The 15,583-nt window shown below is 48.8% G+C and overlaps 2 protein-coding genes across 4 annotated transcripts in view; both read left to right on the top strand.

Annotated features, from left to right (window-relative positions):
- Nucleotides 1-7,789, top strand: part of CORO1C (coronin 1C) — a 54,660-nt gene extending 46,871 nt beyond the window's left edge. For all 3 annotated transcript variants that reach the window (XM_089490011.1, XM_089490010.1, XM_089490013.1), the window contains 4 exons: nt 1,997-2,142; nt 2,534-2,591; nt 2,696-2,941; nt 4,222-7,789. In XM_089490011.1, the coding sequence (XP_089346137.1) occupies nt 1,997-2,142; nt 2,534-2,591; nt 2,696-2,941; nt 4,222-4,341 (570 nt within the window). In that variant the 3' untranslated portion in view covers nt 4,342-7,789. The remainder of the gene's footprint in view (nt 1-1,996; nt 2,143-2,533; nt 2,592-2,695; nt 2,942-4,221) is intronic.
- A 2,076-nt stretch (nt 7,790-9,865) lies between these two features.
- Nucleotides 9,866-14,941, top strand: SELPLG (selectin P ligand). The gene is made up of 2 exons (XM_089489932.1): nt 9,866-9,893; nt 12,864-14,941. Exon 2 carries the CDS (start codon nt 12,869-12,871, stop codon nt 14,300-14,302), a length of 1,434 nt encoding a protein of 477 aa, XP_089346058.1. The 5' UTR covers nt 9,866-9,893; nt 12,864-12,868; the 3' UTR covers nt 14,303-14,941.
- The last annotated feature ends 642 nt before the right edge of the window (nt 14,942-15,583 follow it).

The following is a 15,583-nucleotide window of genomic DNA, read 5'->3' as shown; positions in this document are numbered from 1 at the left end:
ACTGCTGAAGACTGTGTTTTTGTTTTTCTTACTCTGAATTCATTTGACAGTTCCCATCATGGGCTTACAAAAACAATATCTGACTCATAGTATGTAGTTATAGTGCTTTTCTTTTTGAAACTTTTAAATAAAATTAAAAATGGGTGAGGTGAATGAAGGGGGAGCTTCTCAAACTGAATGGGCAAACTAAGGAATTAAAACTGGGCTGGAATTCCCTGGTGTCTGCCAACTGGCTTTGATGCCCCTCCTGTTTGTTTTGGTGTGGCTCACACAGGAGACACTTCAAGCCGGTTTGCATTATTGCTGAGGCTGTTTTCCTGGCTTGTCTCTTGATGTGGGAAATGTCCCTGTTCCAGTGTTGAATGGTGCCAGTTTGTAGCTGGAAAGGTGCCAGGCTTGTGGTGGTCTGCTCCCTTCTCCACAGAAGAAAATGTGGCTAGCTCCAAAAGATTACAGATGGTTTCCCACCTTTCGTGATCCATGAACTGGGCACTTTGCAAACTAGTCATCCGGATCGCTCACTGTTCAGATTGGCACCTGGTTTGCAGGCCGTTTTTCTCCCCTTTTTGTTACCTTTTTTTCCATTGGAATTGGGGCTAGATTGTGTCCACTTCACTTTGACAAGCCTTACAAAGCAACACCATATGATCTGGCCAGTCTATTTGCAGTTAGGCAGAGTCCCTCTCCCATATATATATATATATATATATATATATATATATATATATATATGCTTCTTTGCACATTTAGCATTGTGGAAAAAGTTCCCTAGGCACTGGCCCAAATTGGTTGCTGCTGAGGATGTAGAGAGGCACACACAGAAATGCACATATGTGCACATACTCCTCTTTTCTTTTCTCGCCTGGTTGTTGTTGTTGTTGTTGTTATTATTATTATTCTCTTCCCTCATGCCAACAAATGGGTCAGTTTCTCTCTTCCCTCACATGAAGAGAGGGAAAGCTACCTTCCTGAAGACAAGTGAGATGCTAGGAGGATCTTATGCTGTTTTTTCCAAGGGCCCTTGGTGGAAAAAGCACACCATTTCTCTGCATGGAAGAGCGGGTGCTTGTGACCGCCAAGAGACTATTATGACCAGCCCTGCTCAGGGCCTTGGAAAAGGTGCCTTGTGAAAACAAGAAATGACTAAGGGAGAAGGCCACACCTTGCTAAATACTTGGTTGTTCCGAAGGAGTTCTTGTCCTGGCAGTGTAGTTATCCTCCACCTTCACATGTATATTCTAGGTGTGGGAACCTGCCCATACACGAGCCAAGTGGGAGTTTAGCATTTTGCAATGTTCACATTGGCCCGTTACAGACGGGCCTTTTAGTACGGAGTCAGTCCGTACTAGGGTTAGGAAGGTGCGGTGCTTCCGCACCCCCCTAACCCTAGTACGGACTGAGTCCGTACAAAATGGCGGCGCCCCATCTACATGGGGGCCGCCATGACGACGTCACGACCGCGCCGCCTCTATACGGGGCGGCGCGGACGTGATGTGGCTCCGCACGAGGGCGCTTAGTGTGCCCTTTGCGCGGAGCAGGAAGGAGCTCCGTTTCGGAGCTCCTTCCTGGTTTGCGGCGCTGCTTTGCGTCGCTGGTCGCAGCCTTCAGACGGCTGCGCCCAGCAACGCAAGGGAGAAAGGGGCCAAGCGGCCCCTTTCTCCTCCTCCCTGCCACCGCGGGGTGTCCTTGGGGCTTAAAGCCCCAAGGACACCCCTTTCCAGGCTGCGGGGAAGCGGCCTTTTACCGCTTCCCCGCAGCCTGGAAAGCGGCGGATCGCGGCCTCAGCGGCTGCCGTTCTAGCCACTGAGGGCCCGATACCCCGGGGAAAGGGGCGGGTACAGACCGCCGCTTTTTGGCGGTCTGTAACGCACCTCTGTGTTTTTGTGTGGATTGTTAGCTGCTCAGAGCTCTTATGAGGAAAGATTGGGGTATAAATCAAGATGAGGATGAAAATGATTATGTCCCTTGCCTTTCTCCTTCCTTTCCCTTCCTCCAGGGTGATAGCAGCATTCGCTACTTTGAGATCACAGATGAGTCCCCATATGTGCACTACCTCAACACTTTCAGCAGCAAAGAGCCACAGAGAGGGATGGGATTCATGCCAAAGAGGGGCCTGGATGTGAACAAGTGTGAAATAGCCAGGTAACAAAGAGACACCAGAAACAGACAAGCTCTAGCTCCCCACTTTGACATCTTTTTTTCCCCATTTGTCTTTACACCTCTCTCCACTTCCCACCTATTTTTGAATTCTTTGGGATATTGTAAAATCAACCCTGGATAATGCTGCGTTGGTGATGGGAGGTGGGTTCTACGCAAGTTTGATGATGCAGGAAAAGTATCACTCCCTGTGTTTAAGGGCATCAGTCACAGAAGACGGAGTCAATTGCATGCATCCTTCAGATCAAACAGAGCAAGCCCAGTGGGGTCTTTGTCTTAGGACCACATGCTGACATTTTAAATATGTCACTCTCATTAGTGAAATATCTGTGTCCCAAGGAGTTTTACATGCTAAATTTGTTGTTTGTTCTCTTAGATTTTTCAAACTTCATGAGCGAAAGTGTGAGCCCATTATCATGACTGTCCCTCGGAAGGTGAGTGTCAGTGTCAGTTTGGAGGAATAAGCATTCTGAAGGGGGCTTCCGCTGTCGAACATGCTTACTAATTTGGCTGCTGTGTCTTTCTCTGCCCTGCACAGTCTGACCTTTTCCAAGATGATCTGTATCCCGATACAGCTGGGCCTGAAGCCTCTCTGGAAGCTGAGGAGTGGTTTGAGGGAAAGAATGCTGATCCCATTCTCATTTCCTTGAAGCATGGGTACATTCCAGGCAAAAATAGGGATCTCAAGGTGGTCAAGAAGAACATCTTAGACAACAAGCCAGCGGCGAACAAGAAAAGTGATCTCATTAGCGCCCCAAAGAAAGTAATGGACTCCTCAAACACTGTGAGTAAAAAGAAGTTGCTAGCCTTCAGAGGCCTAGGAAAAAGAATGAAGGAAACTGTCCTCTATTTTTCTGTTTCTTTAATGAAGAAGCAGGAGACACAACTCAAAATGCTCAAAATATGGTTGTTTTACTACAGAAAAATATCTTGGGACATGTCAGTTTTTTCTTCTATGGATTCTGTTGGATTCTCCACAATTTCTGCATATTCTTTTTTCAAAGCCCATTTTAAAAAGTAATGATTTTTTAGAATGAGTGAAATGCTTCTTAAAGCAGGGTGTTACTAAAAAATAGCAGGAACAGCATAGTCTTAGAGAGCAATATCGAGGCCTGTGTATGTACATGACTTCAAGTTGCCTGTTGACTTATGGCAGCCCCATGAATTTCTTAGGATTTTCTTAGGCAAGGACCACTCAAGGGCTGGTTTTGCCAGTCCCTTCCTCTGAAATCTATGCTCCAGCACTTGGGATTCCTTGGTGGTTTCCCATCCAAGTACTAACCAGGGCTGATCCTGCTTAGCTTCCAAGAACAGATGGGATCTGGTACCTTTATGGGATTTAGGCAGCATCTGGATCTACCAAGATGTGTTTCTGCACCTAGTATGTGCTGCCATCTTCATGAAAGCAGCGCACAAGCAGTTTGGCTTGCTTGTTGACTTGCCTAGTTGCTGGGTTGTCGCATGTTGACAGAGGTCTAGTAGCAAATGTGATCACACTCCCTGCTGCCTGTGTCCATAGGGAGAGACCATAGCTCAGTGGAAGAATGCATTCTTTGCCCAGAAATGGTATTGAGTATCTGTTTGTGTGTGCCTTCAAGTTATTTCTGACTTATGGCAACCTTATCACTGCTGTTTCTTGGCAAGATCTTTTCAGAGGAGGTTTGTTTTGCCTTCCTCAGAGGCTGATAGGATGTGACTTGCTCAGAGTCTCCCATGGCCAAGTCATAGTCGAGTGGTCAAACAGCTACATCATGCTGGTGGTCCTTGGGTATCTGTCTTCACCTAAAAGGATCAGTTAAGAGGTGATGCAAAAACCCTTGGGGAGCTTGCAGCCTATCACAACAGACGATATTTGGGGCTGGAATGACAAACAGTCCGGTCTGCTTTCTGAGTTCCATGCTGAAAGGGCCGCACCTTCCCGCATTGCCAGGTATATTCCCTTGCCACTCCCGTCATCTTAGTGCAGGAACAGATGGTACCTGGCATTACTTCTTTCCATTTTGATTTTAATTGTGTTGTTTCTTTTCCTATTTTTCCCCTTTCTTTTTTTTCTCTTTGTTGCAGCAAAATGAAGCCAAATTGGATGAAATTTTGAAAGAGCTCAAATCCCTAAAAGACACAATCACCCATCAAGACGAACGCATTTCCAAGTTAGAACAGCAGATGGCAAAAATTGCGGTCTGAGAGCCAAGCGGGGAGGGGGAAGGGAGGGAAGGAAGGAAGCCGAACTCAAGCTGTGAGCCAAGGGCAGGGCTCTGGGCGGTGAGGAGGTGGCACTGCCACTGGGAAGAATGTCTCTCTTTTCCAAAGCTGGCCCTCGGGACCATCTGGAGCCCTGTTGCAGTCCGAGCTTTCTTCTCCTCAATTCAGAAGCGCCAACAGAAGCCGACAATTCGAAGCCAAGCCTTTTTAGTGAGAAATCTGATTTCCTACTGTTTTTGTGACCTTGTGGCCATTTCAAAAACTGCTGCTGTGCTACTACTTGTTCCTACTCTTTTATGAATTTATTTGAAAGGCAATCATTCCACCTTTCTCACAAAGAACCAAGATAGGTATCAAACCTCCTACTATTTGGGACCAGAATTATATTGGTGGTGTTTTTTTAACTTTTTTTTTGAAACTTTAAAGTTGCCAAAGTCCAAAAGTGATTTCTTTTTTTCCTTTTTACCATTTTGCAGTATTTTGTGCTCTTAGTCTGAAGGAACATCGCTCTCTGTGTATTTGTGCCATTCAGAGAACAAAAAAGAGTTTTGTGGAAGCCTTCTGTGTTTGAACAATTGGAGCGGTTGTCTCCCTGCCATGTCTGAAACACCCAGCCATACAATAGCTTCAGCTCTCTGGCTTGTCCTAAATGATGGATCCCCTCATCCTGTTGGCTCAAAAGTGAGGCAAATGAACCTTCCCCGTTCTCCCCTTTGGCCTCCAGCTTTGCCATCGCAGGGATGGAGTGCTTTGTCCTGAGCTGCATATTGGAGTTTGTGCTGCCATTATTCAAACCTATGTTGTGCTTTGGTTTAATCTTAATCGTGTCAAAAACTGGCTTGTTGTGGATGCTGATTTCTGAGTCCATGTTTTCCTGCAGATGTTTGTTCTATTTATCATTTCTGGGTAAGGTTTTCAGAAAGTAAGGTATGGGAGGGTAAGGACAAAAGATCAGCCGCAAGCTGCTGGGAGGCTGTCTGGGATGATTCTCTTCCCTCTGCCACTCCTTCCTCTTGGGTTTGCAACTACATCTCTCTGAGTCCTGGGGCTTCTCCTATGAAAAATCCCTTGGAATAGTAATGAAATTATTATGATTGTTATTAAGGAACACTTCTGTTGCTTGAGAAATTCCAGGTACTGTTGGATTGCCTGAGTGGCGGCTGGACCTCGACCTGAACTTGGTGGTACAGCCCTGGATCATCAGGGTGGCTTGAAGACAGGCAGGGAAATGGCTTCTGAGCAACTCAGTCTGTGCCAGAGAGGAAAGGCCCTCCGGCTCAGGAGCCATGCCAGATTGGGAGCCTGGGGGCTCCTTGGGTCATCTGCTAGGCTGGGGGCTACACTTAACTGCCCCCCAGCTACCTTCAGTAGTGGGGCTCCAGTGCTGGTGGCCTTGTCCGAACCACAAACCTTAAGAATCTGCCAAAATACTTAGACCCAAGTAGTGCTTCTGGCAGTTCTCTTGCTTTCTTTGCCAGGTGTAGGGCCCAGGCATTCCATTTCTCCTCTTCCAGTCTCTCCACTCCTCTGCATACCTTGCCTTGTGTTGCCTGGGGCTACCAGGCAAGGCACTAAAAAAAAAGGCTATGCTGTAGTGCAGCCTTACTCAGAGTCCTGGGCTTGCTACCTGGCATCGGTCGCTCCCAGTGACTCTTGTAATCTCTCCTACAGTCAAACTTCATCTCCAGCAGAGCCCTAAACATGTTTTCTTCCTCAGGCCTGCGGGATTCTCCCTTGTCCTGCAAAATCCCTCCCCAGTCTTAGCATACAGTATACTCCTCCCTTTTTTGCTTCCAGCTGCATTGTTCCCTAACAGCCACCCGGCAGATGTGTAGCTGCCAGATGTGGTCAAAGGCTGTGGTGAAGCTGGCAGGCTCTGGTTGGAGATGGCTGAGTTCAGAGGCAAGCTCCTCCTGCTTGAAGCATAGGAAACACCGTCACTTGAGGAGTGGAAGGCTGGGTAGGCAGTTCCATGCATGCAATGCGTTGTGCCAGATCCTGTCTGGCAGACAGGGTAAAGCTCTGGGGCAGCCACAATCAGAAACGTATACAGCAAAGGCACAGTGTCAAAATGGCCCCAGAACATGGAATGGATAGTACAGTGTGCTTACAAATGCCCCACGTGTTTTGCTAGAGAAGGCAGTTCTTCTGTTAAAGGCAACAGCATGCCACCCTGATCATCCAGGCCTTTACGGGCATATTGCTGGTTTTCCGACTTGACAAGTGTTTCGGTGCCATTTTAGAGTTTAGGCTCCTTTTTCGTTCCTTGGTTTGGTTGGACCAGCAGGGACCAATCTCTCTCCCTCCCCTGCCCCCAGTCCTCTGGCTTCCGGCTGGGGCAGTGCTATGGAGTTGCCTGACACCGGGGGAAGAAAACCCTCTGTCTGGAAAAAAGAGTGCGCCAGCTGCTCTGTTGGGAAGACTCTTTGTTAGCCAAAGTTTGAGTCGTGTCTGTATTCTGTCCATGGTTAAATACACATATGTACCCTTGTATACCAACCAACCTAGGAGTCCATTACACTGCCTCCTCTGGGATTTTTTTTTAAAGTATGCTATGGGGTTTTTGTTGTTGTTGTTGTTGATCAGTAGCTAAGCTAGAATTTCCAATTTTTTAAAAAAAATAAAATGCACGTTCAGACCAGAGTCTGTGGCTGGGGGCAGTGAAGCAGATGTTGCCTGTCCACGTGGGAAAGCCATTCAGATTCGGGTCAGGCATGTGCTGAGGGGAGAAGGTATGTGCATCCAATCTCACAAGATTAAATCTTTGTCAGAGGGTCACCTCTGTAGGTTGTGGGTAAGAAAGTGCCAGGACAAGGCTAGTCCATACAGATGGGTAGGGGTTTGGAGACGAGACAACAGGTCGGGTCCTCGGATGATGGGCAGCACTGCGTTAAGTGAGAAGTGAAGTTGTGGCAATTTTAAACAAAGTGAGGGAGCTCACCTCCCCAGCCCTTACTACCTTGATGCTCTGTTGTACATTAGGGATGGACAAAGTATGGCCAGTGGGCCACAGTTGCTCAGACCCATTGTTATTGCCCCCAGGCCCCACAATCCCCCCCCAATACTCTCTGAAAAACACAGGGGCATTTTCCTCCCACTCTTCCCTAAAACATTGCCAGACCTCAGTGGTTGACTTCTGTTGGATTTTGAAAGGGAAGGGTGGAAAGGCAAGCTCTCTACCCCACACTCCTCCCCCCCCCCACCCAAAAGATGTTTTAAAAGTGATGTTTGTGTTTTATTTAAGAAGACTGGTGATGCCTAGCCAGGCTCAAGAAGGAGTCAGTGCCTGCAGCTTCTTGCTTGCTGTGATGTGCCCCCCAAGATCCAGCCAGAAAGCATGGGAGAGATGCGCTCTTATAGAGCGCCTGTAGTGTTCTGTCCAAATATTTGCTTCGGATTTCACAGATTAAAAGTCATGATTGAGTACAAACCTCCCTCCGATGTGTCTTCCTTGCCTTGTCTCCTCATTTTTCTGTGAAGATGCAGGTCTGTACGAATTACTGAGCAGCCAAAGAGCACAGCACCTATCACTCCGTCAGCCACACGAGTAACAGTACATTTAACAGTCAATTTAAAAGACTTCAGCAGACACAAAATCATTTCTCACAAATGAAAAAGGCAGTGAAAACCCTGTTCAAAGCAATTGAAGAGAATGTTGACTGGAGCCCATTTTAAATTGGGTATAAGTGAGTAGACCTGAAAGGCTTTGATACCAAGCCATGGCTTGACCTGGTATTGAAAGGAGCCAACGTTGGCACCAGTTTGGCCTCCAAGGGATGGATCTTCCACCAATGGGCTGCCAGAGCTGGGAAGGCCCTGTTCCCATGTCCTTTCCCATTGCATGGACCCATGGATGGGACCCAGAGGAGGGTCCTCTGGCCAGATTTCAGACAAGCACATACAGGGAGAAGGTACCAAGCTCCCAAGCCATTTTGGATTTCCTTGTGCATTTCTGACCCATTGGAATAAGCCATTTCGTTCCTCAGGCTTGTGTGCCTCTCCCATAGTTCCATGTTCCAAAATGGCTCTCCCATAGCTGGGAGCATAATGCTCCTCCTCTGCATTCGTTTGGTCCAGGGAGGTTTTCTGTGGCAAGCTTGCTAAAACTTGCACTGATACATCACATAAGCGTATTGTATGGTTCTCTTCATATGTCTCTCATGTTCTCCCCAGATGTGGCTGGGAGGGTGGTGGGACCGAGAAGGAGGCCTTCCCTGAGCTCAGAACCGGGGCAGGCCTCTATGGTCCTCCAGATCAGGGCCATTGGCCGCCAGTCCCTGAGAAATATCTAGGAAAGAAACAAACCATTGTACCCACTGGGCATACATTTAGTGCCATTCTTCTTCGTGGTCTCTGCAAATCATACAAATGGGTTTTACTGCGCCTGCGCAGTACTGTCGGAAACTTCTGGAATCACTGGGCAAAGTACACTTTGCAACATATGGCAACTTTTTGGTGGTAGCTCCGCCCACCTGTTATAAGGCCCCTGGCCATTGGGGAAAATGATCATGGTCAGTTCTGCACATCAGATAACATGAGAAGTATTGCTCCAGAGAAACCCAAGTTTTTGCATTCCTAGTTAGCCATGCCAAAGAGCCTTTGGGGTGTGTAGGGGAGGATGGGAGTTGCAATGCTGGATGGTGTGGCTTTTAAAACCCTGCTTGAACATTTCCCCATCCCAACCCTTGGCCTGGGCAAGTGAGAGGACATGACGCCCAAGGGGGTTGCGAAAGGCGTTTTTGTAAGTGCCACAGTCTGCTGAGGCTGGCCTCTCTTTGGAAAGAGTGCCCTGGTGGCAACGGGGAAGAGATCTGGGCTGGCTTGAGCGGGGAGAAGAAGCATGTTGGGAAGTGCTTTGGTTGAGCAAGAGTTGCATCCTCCTTGGACTCTTAGAGCATGATCTCGGGGTGGACTAAAATGCCAGATTCAAGGCAGTAAGTACACCATGCCAAGGTCTAGAGGGTGCACAGCTGGAACCAAAAGCAGTGCGCTTATAGTGGAACAACAATCCTTCCAAGTTGGCAATGACTACGGCTGCGTGACTGCTCTGTGGGCACCAAAAACTCCAGTTCCCAGGATTCCAGGGCATGGAGCCAGGGCACTTAAAGCACTGTCAAATCAGATGATTTCTACCATGTGGACACATCCTATAACTGAAATCTGGACTATGTCTCTCCCTTCCCTTGTGGATGAGCCAAGATCCAAACTTCAACAGCAAGGCCTTGTGGCGCAACAGTGAGGCCAATGCCATCTGCAGCCATTGCTAGCCCTGGGACCCCACTTTGTGGCCTCTGAAGCCCACCTCTGCCAGTCCCCCAAAGCTCTTGCCTACCCGCCATTGTAGACTAAAAGTTATACGTGCGGAGTCCAGAATCTAAACCAGTCCACTTATGCACGCACGCGCACACGCAGTCTCCCACCACAAGAGGAAACTGCATCATGCATGCACTCCCAAACCACTGCTAGTCTTCCGCTTTTGTTTATTGTCTTCTCATGCCGCCCAGCAACGGGTTCCCTGTGGCATCCTGCACCAGGTAAGCCCAGACTCTTCGGGGAGGGGGGGGGGCAAGGATCTATCTCTCATTTTCGGATCCTCGCAGCCCCAATCCAAGTGGCCTTAGCTAAGTGTGCCCTTGCCTCCACCCTTTGCCACTCTTGGCCTCTTTCCTCACACCCAGTACGCTTCCTGGTTTGCAACCTGTGCCCCAGATTGAAAGGCTTCAGGGTCCTCCTTTGGCTCACTAGCAACCTGGGTATATTAGCCATGGGAGAAGAAGACAACCTTATTCTAAGTACGGTCTTCAGTGTTTGGGGTCATCGAGGTCCCTTTTGAAGGAAAAAAAACATTGGTTGTGTCATGGGATCCTACAAATCCCAGCCTCCCGGGACCCTGACATCCGAAGAAGTGGCTTTTTTTGGTAAATTCTTCTCATTTGTGGAGGGGTAAGAGCTAGCCATGAAGGAACCAGGTGGATTTCCCCTGCTATTTTTGCTCAGAGCTCAGCCTGACTCTCCGATATTCTTACTGACTCCTACATTTTCTCATGCTAAGACAGAGCTGAGCCAAAGCTGAGCAAATGAGCGTCGAGGCAGGAAGAGCCAAATGCAGAAATATAGGAAGGATGGAGTATATCACGCGGCGCTTTGGGGGGATTTTCCAGCTCAGTTCCGAGGTGACTGCACTTCCAACGAAGCGCATTCACATTGTAACGTGAATGTGTTATCAGATGCCATTCCTTCCTATGGGAGCTCCTTGCGAGGTGCTTCCGCAGTGATTTCAAAGTGACCCCTCATTTTGGTAAAACCAGAAAAAAAGGGACTTCACAGAATTGGCTTCCAGGCTCACTTCGATTGCACTGCGAATTGGTCTGGTGTGGAAAACCACTCCGATGTCACCCCCCTTGGCCCCTGCGTCCTGCTCTGTCATCCTCCTCCTCCTCCTTCATGCCATCTCGTCCCCTGTGCCACCCTGCAACCCATCCCATCATTCCCATCATCCCCTGCCTTCTCCTGCATCCCAATCCTGGCCCCAGGGACCCCCAGCAAGCTATCCCATCATCCCCTGCCTTCTCCTGCATCCCAATCCTGGCCCCAGCGAACCCCAGTGAGCTATCCCATCATCCCCTGCCTTCTCCTGCATCCCAATCCTGGCCCCAGCGAACCCCAGTGAGCTATCCCATCATCCTCTGCCTTCTCCTGCATCCCGATCATAGCCCCAGCAACCCCCAGCGACCTATCCCATCATCCCCTGACTGCTTCTTCACCCCATGAAGGATGACAGCTAAGGAGGGGGCAGGGAAGGAGGAAGCGTCCAGAGCCCCACTGAGCATGTGCAAGTGTGCCGATTCGAATCGTTGAACCCTCCGGTGTGGTAATACAATGTGCACTCACTCCGCTTTGCTTGAATCCGCATCACGTGACTTGCTTGGAATAGAACTGACTCCGCTTCCCCCTCAATTCGGAAGGGCAACAGAAAGGCAACCAGGTGTGGTAAAACATCATGTTTTAACCTTAATTTGCATTGCTAGACAGGAGTGACTCTGGATCTGGTGTGAAAAAACATCATGCTTTGCATTGCTGGAACAGGAGTGACTGCGGATCTGAGCTGCAAACCCCCCCATGTGTGATAAGGTCCGATGACACTGGGCTTGAGAGCAGTACATGTAAAAAGGATCTAGAGCTCTTCGCTGTTGACTCAAGCTGCCCATGAGTCAACTGTGTGATGCGGCGGCCAAAAAGGCCAATGCAATACTGGGCTGCACCACCCGTGTGGAGTGTCCAGAGGGAGGGAAGTTCATAGTTCAGGTCAGGAACCCTAAGGAGAATGGTTTAGGGAGCTGAGTGTGTGTAGCTTGACCAGAAGACCAAGAGGTAACTATCTTTAAACTGTCATATAGAAGGGAAGTGAGCTTGTTTTCTGCTGCTCCGGAAACTAGGATGGATTCAAATGGCAAGAAAAGTGATTCCACCAAAACACGGGGGAGAACGTCTTGATTATAAGAGATGTTTGAGAGTGGAAATAATCCATTTTGATACTGCTTTAACTGCTATGGCTCAATGCTATGGAATTCAGGAAATTGTAGTTTGCTGTGGCAGCAGAGCAAAGGGAGAACTTACACAGGGTGTCATAGTGATTTGAGTGTTGGGCAACGACTCTGGAGACCAGGGTTCGGATCCTTGCTCAGCCATGGAAACCCACCGGGTGACCCTGGGTAAGTCTCACTCTCTCAGCCTCAGAGGAAGGCAAAGGCACACTCCCTCCAAACAAATCCTGCCCAGAAAGCTCTGTTACACAAGTTCGCATTAGCATCTCTAAAAATAGGAAATGACAAGTAGGAAACACAACAACAGCGAAATTTATAAAAGGCATAAACCGATGAGGTGATATAAAGCACTTAGAAAAGTGATGTAGAAAAGTGATCTGACTCTCCTTTATCCTTCATAAACACACACACACACACACACACTGTTGCTCTTTTGTCTCTCTCACTTTCGGATTGAGTTTACTGATGCACTGAAGATAACTCCCTGTGGTTTGTTCTCTGCTAGTCCTGCAAACGCCTTTCCGTAGATTTGATCTAAGCAGGAAACTGGGGGAATTTGTAGCTGCAGGGGTGGGTGGGTACTAGAGCTCTCTGAGAGACCACTGCAAGTACAAACTACAAGTCCCAGGATTTTCTAAAGCGCAGCCATGGCATTTCAAGGGGTATCCAACTGCTAGAATGGTCCAGTCTGAAAGAGACTGGAGCTGCCCTAAGGAGCTCCAGGTGGAAAGATACTAACATTAAAAAATAAATGCCAAAGTAGCCCCCCACAAGGGTACGGTGCTCAAGAAGGGGCCCTTGGATGCCGAAATGCAGGAGGCAGAGGCACACAACCTCCTGGTTCCGTCCTAAATAGTAATTTTGCGCTGTCCTTATGGCAGCCATTTTGAAAATGGGAGACCACGAACGAAGGAATAAAACCCATTGACAAATATTAATGCATGTGGTTGCCTTTTCCAGGTAAAATGGCCTCGCTCTGGCTTGCCTTGTTGCTGGTTCTTCCAAGCCTGCTCATGGGGAGCAGTTACAAGCTCCCCAGCCTACGGTTCTTCATCCAAGATGGCGCCCAAGAGGAGGAGGAGGAGGCAGCCAGATTCCCCGCTGAAGCAGACGCTCTACTGCCGACCCAAAGACGGTGGGAATGGAAGGCGTCCGGAGATGAAGGCCACCAAATAAGCCCTCTTATGGCCCGTAGGAAGAGGGAAGAGAGCCCTGGGTTTAAGAAGTCTACCATACCTACAAAAGAACAAGCCAAGAAAAAGCCCCATGTTGTGGGAACCACAACCAGACCTCCCACCTTGCTGAAGAAGATGGTCCAAGGCAAAATGACGGGACCTCCTCCTCATGAGAAGGCTGCCCAAGAGGTTGCCATTGTTACCCCCGCAATGGGGAACCCCCTAACCCCCCCAAAGAACAGTGCCACATCTCAGGCTCCTGGGACCAGCCTGAAACTTGGGAAAGTCTCCATTGAAGCCAAGATTCCCAAAGATGGTCAGCATGTTGTCACCAAAGGACACACTCCAAAGGTGGCACCCCAAGGTACCTCAGTTACAGTACGTATTGGGAAAGAAGCCATCACGGTTGCCTCCCCAGAGATGGGGAAGGTTTTGAAGACAACCGAACACTGGCCGTGGCTCCACGATCAAACTTCTGCCGGCTCTCAGACTTCAGTGGCCGCCACCACAGAGCTTCCCACTGCGATTCTGAAGGGTGGCTTGGTCACAGCTGGGTCTCTCATGAAATCGAAGGGGAAACTTTCTTGGACAACTCAGGCTTTGGTGGACAACTCGGATGCTTCAACTGCAGCCCTGAAGCGTGGCTCGACTACTGCTAGGCCAACCTTTGAAGCAAAGGATGGTTTTAATCTCAAAAGAGCTAAGGCTAGTTCCACCACACTTTGGCTATGGCTGGATGATATGTCAACAGCATCTTCTCAGACTTTGGTGGACATCTCAGACGCTTCCACTGCAACAGAAACACCAGGCTTTGACACTGTGAAGCCTAGCTTGAAAACAAAGAGAAAAGACAGCTTCTTGCTCACAACAAACATGGCTGGTCCCACCACTGCTACCACAGCCCCTGTGAAACCTCCCACTGCCCCTGCCACTGTGGTTGGCAAGTGTCTGCTGGCCCTCTTCCTGCTAGCCCTGGTTGCTGCTATCTTCATTGTGATCACCGGGGTTCTTGCAGCCATGCTGTGGCGCCAGAAGCAGGCCTACAAGATGAACCAGTACAACCACACCGAGATGGTCTGCATCTCCTCTCTGCTGGCCACGGAAGAGGCCGAGGAGGCCAGAGGGAGACCCCCCCAAGTTAAAAGGGTAAAGATGCTGAGGGAGAACGGATCAGAGGCCGAGATGGACAACTTGACGCTCAACAGCTTCTTGCCTGATCATTGACACACAGAGTCTTTGTGCATTTCAGGCTTCCCTGGCCCATGCAGACTGTGGACCCACCAGATATTTTTGGACTAAAACTCCCAGCAGGCCCTGAGCCAGCACTGCTGATGGTGACGGATACTGGGAGTTGCAGCTCAACTACATCTGGAGCACAGCATAATTCTGACCTTTGGCCTGGAAGAGTGGAACTCAGCTTTAGGTCTTCTGGGGTGCATCTCCACTGTTGAAATAATGCAGCTTGACATGACTTTAACTGCCATGGCTCCAGTCTACAGAATCTTGGGATGTGTAGTTCTCTGAGTAGGGTTGCCATAAGGCAGGACCTCCAAACCGGGACAAATGTAGGACAAATGTAGGGCCACATTTTCAAATGTAGGACACGTTTTTTTAAAAAATGAAGGACACATGAAAAAATTGATAATTTTTTAAAATGTGAATATAAATGTATGTTTCTTAGGCATGCTCAAAATGGAGGACATTTTGGCATTATTCCTAGACAGAAGGCTGAAATGTACTTCTCTTTCTGGCCAAACACCCCCCCCCCCAAATTCTACAAGAACATTTCCCACTTCCAAGCTAGCATTTGCAAGATCACAGGCAGTCCCTTGTGCCACTGAAAACTACATTTCCCACTCCCAAGCAGGCATAGCATTTGCAAGATCACAGGCAGTCCCTTGTGCCACTGCAAACTACATTTCCCACTCCCAAGCAGGCATAGCATTTGCGAGATCACAGGCAGTCCCTTGTGCCACTGCAAACTACATTTCCCACTCCCAAGTAGGCATAGCATTTGCAAGATCACAGGCAGTCCCTTGTGCCATTGCAAACTACATTTCCCACTTCCAAGCAGGCATAGCATTTGCAAGATCACAGGCAGTCCCTTGTGCCACTGCAAAGTACATTTCCCACTCCCAAGCCTTCTTAGCAATTCCCCCCTTCCTCCTTTTCCTTGCCCCCTCCAACCCCCCCAAACCCCTCGCCCCCTCTTTTTCCCAGGTATGTCTCAACTTAGGAGGGATTTATGGGTCAGATCCAAAGCTTTTTTTCTTTTCTAATGGGGGCAAAGCCTTGAGAAGCCCTGGACCCCTGAGAAGAAGAGGAGGGGGGCTTAGAGAGAGGAAGAAAGAGAAAAAGAAGATGAGGAGGGGGAAGAAAGGAAGAAAAAGGAGAGGAGGAAGAGGAGGGGAAGAGGAGGAGGAGAAAAAAAACGGAATAACAAGAAGAAGAGAAGGAGGGGAAAGATAAAAAGGGGGAAGCAGCTTGCCTGAGTGCAAATTCCTC

This window comes from Sceloporus occidentalis, unplaced genomic scaffold, assembly GCF_023333645.1.
Source record: "Sceloporus occidentalis isolate IW3139 unplaced genomic scaffold, rSceOcc1.0.p SCAF_41, whole genome shotgun sequence".
In the NCBI taxonomy this organism is placed as follows: Eukaryota; Metazoa; Chordata; class Lepidosauria; order Squamata; family Phrynosomatidae; genus Sceloporus; species Sceloporus occidentalis.
Note: the sequence above shows the minus strand (reverse complement) of the source record. Positions and strands in the feature narration are given on the sequence as shown.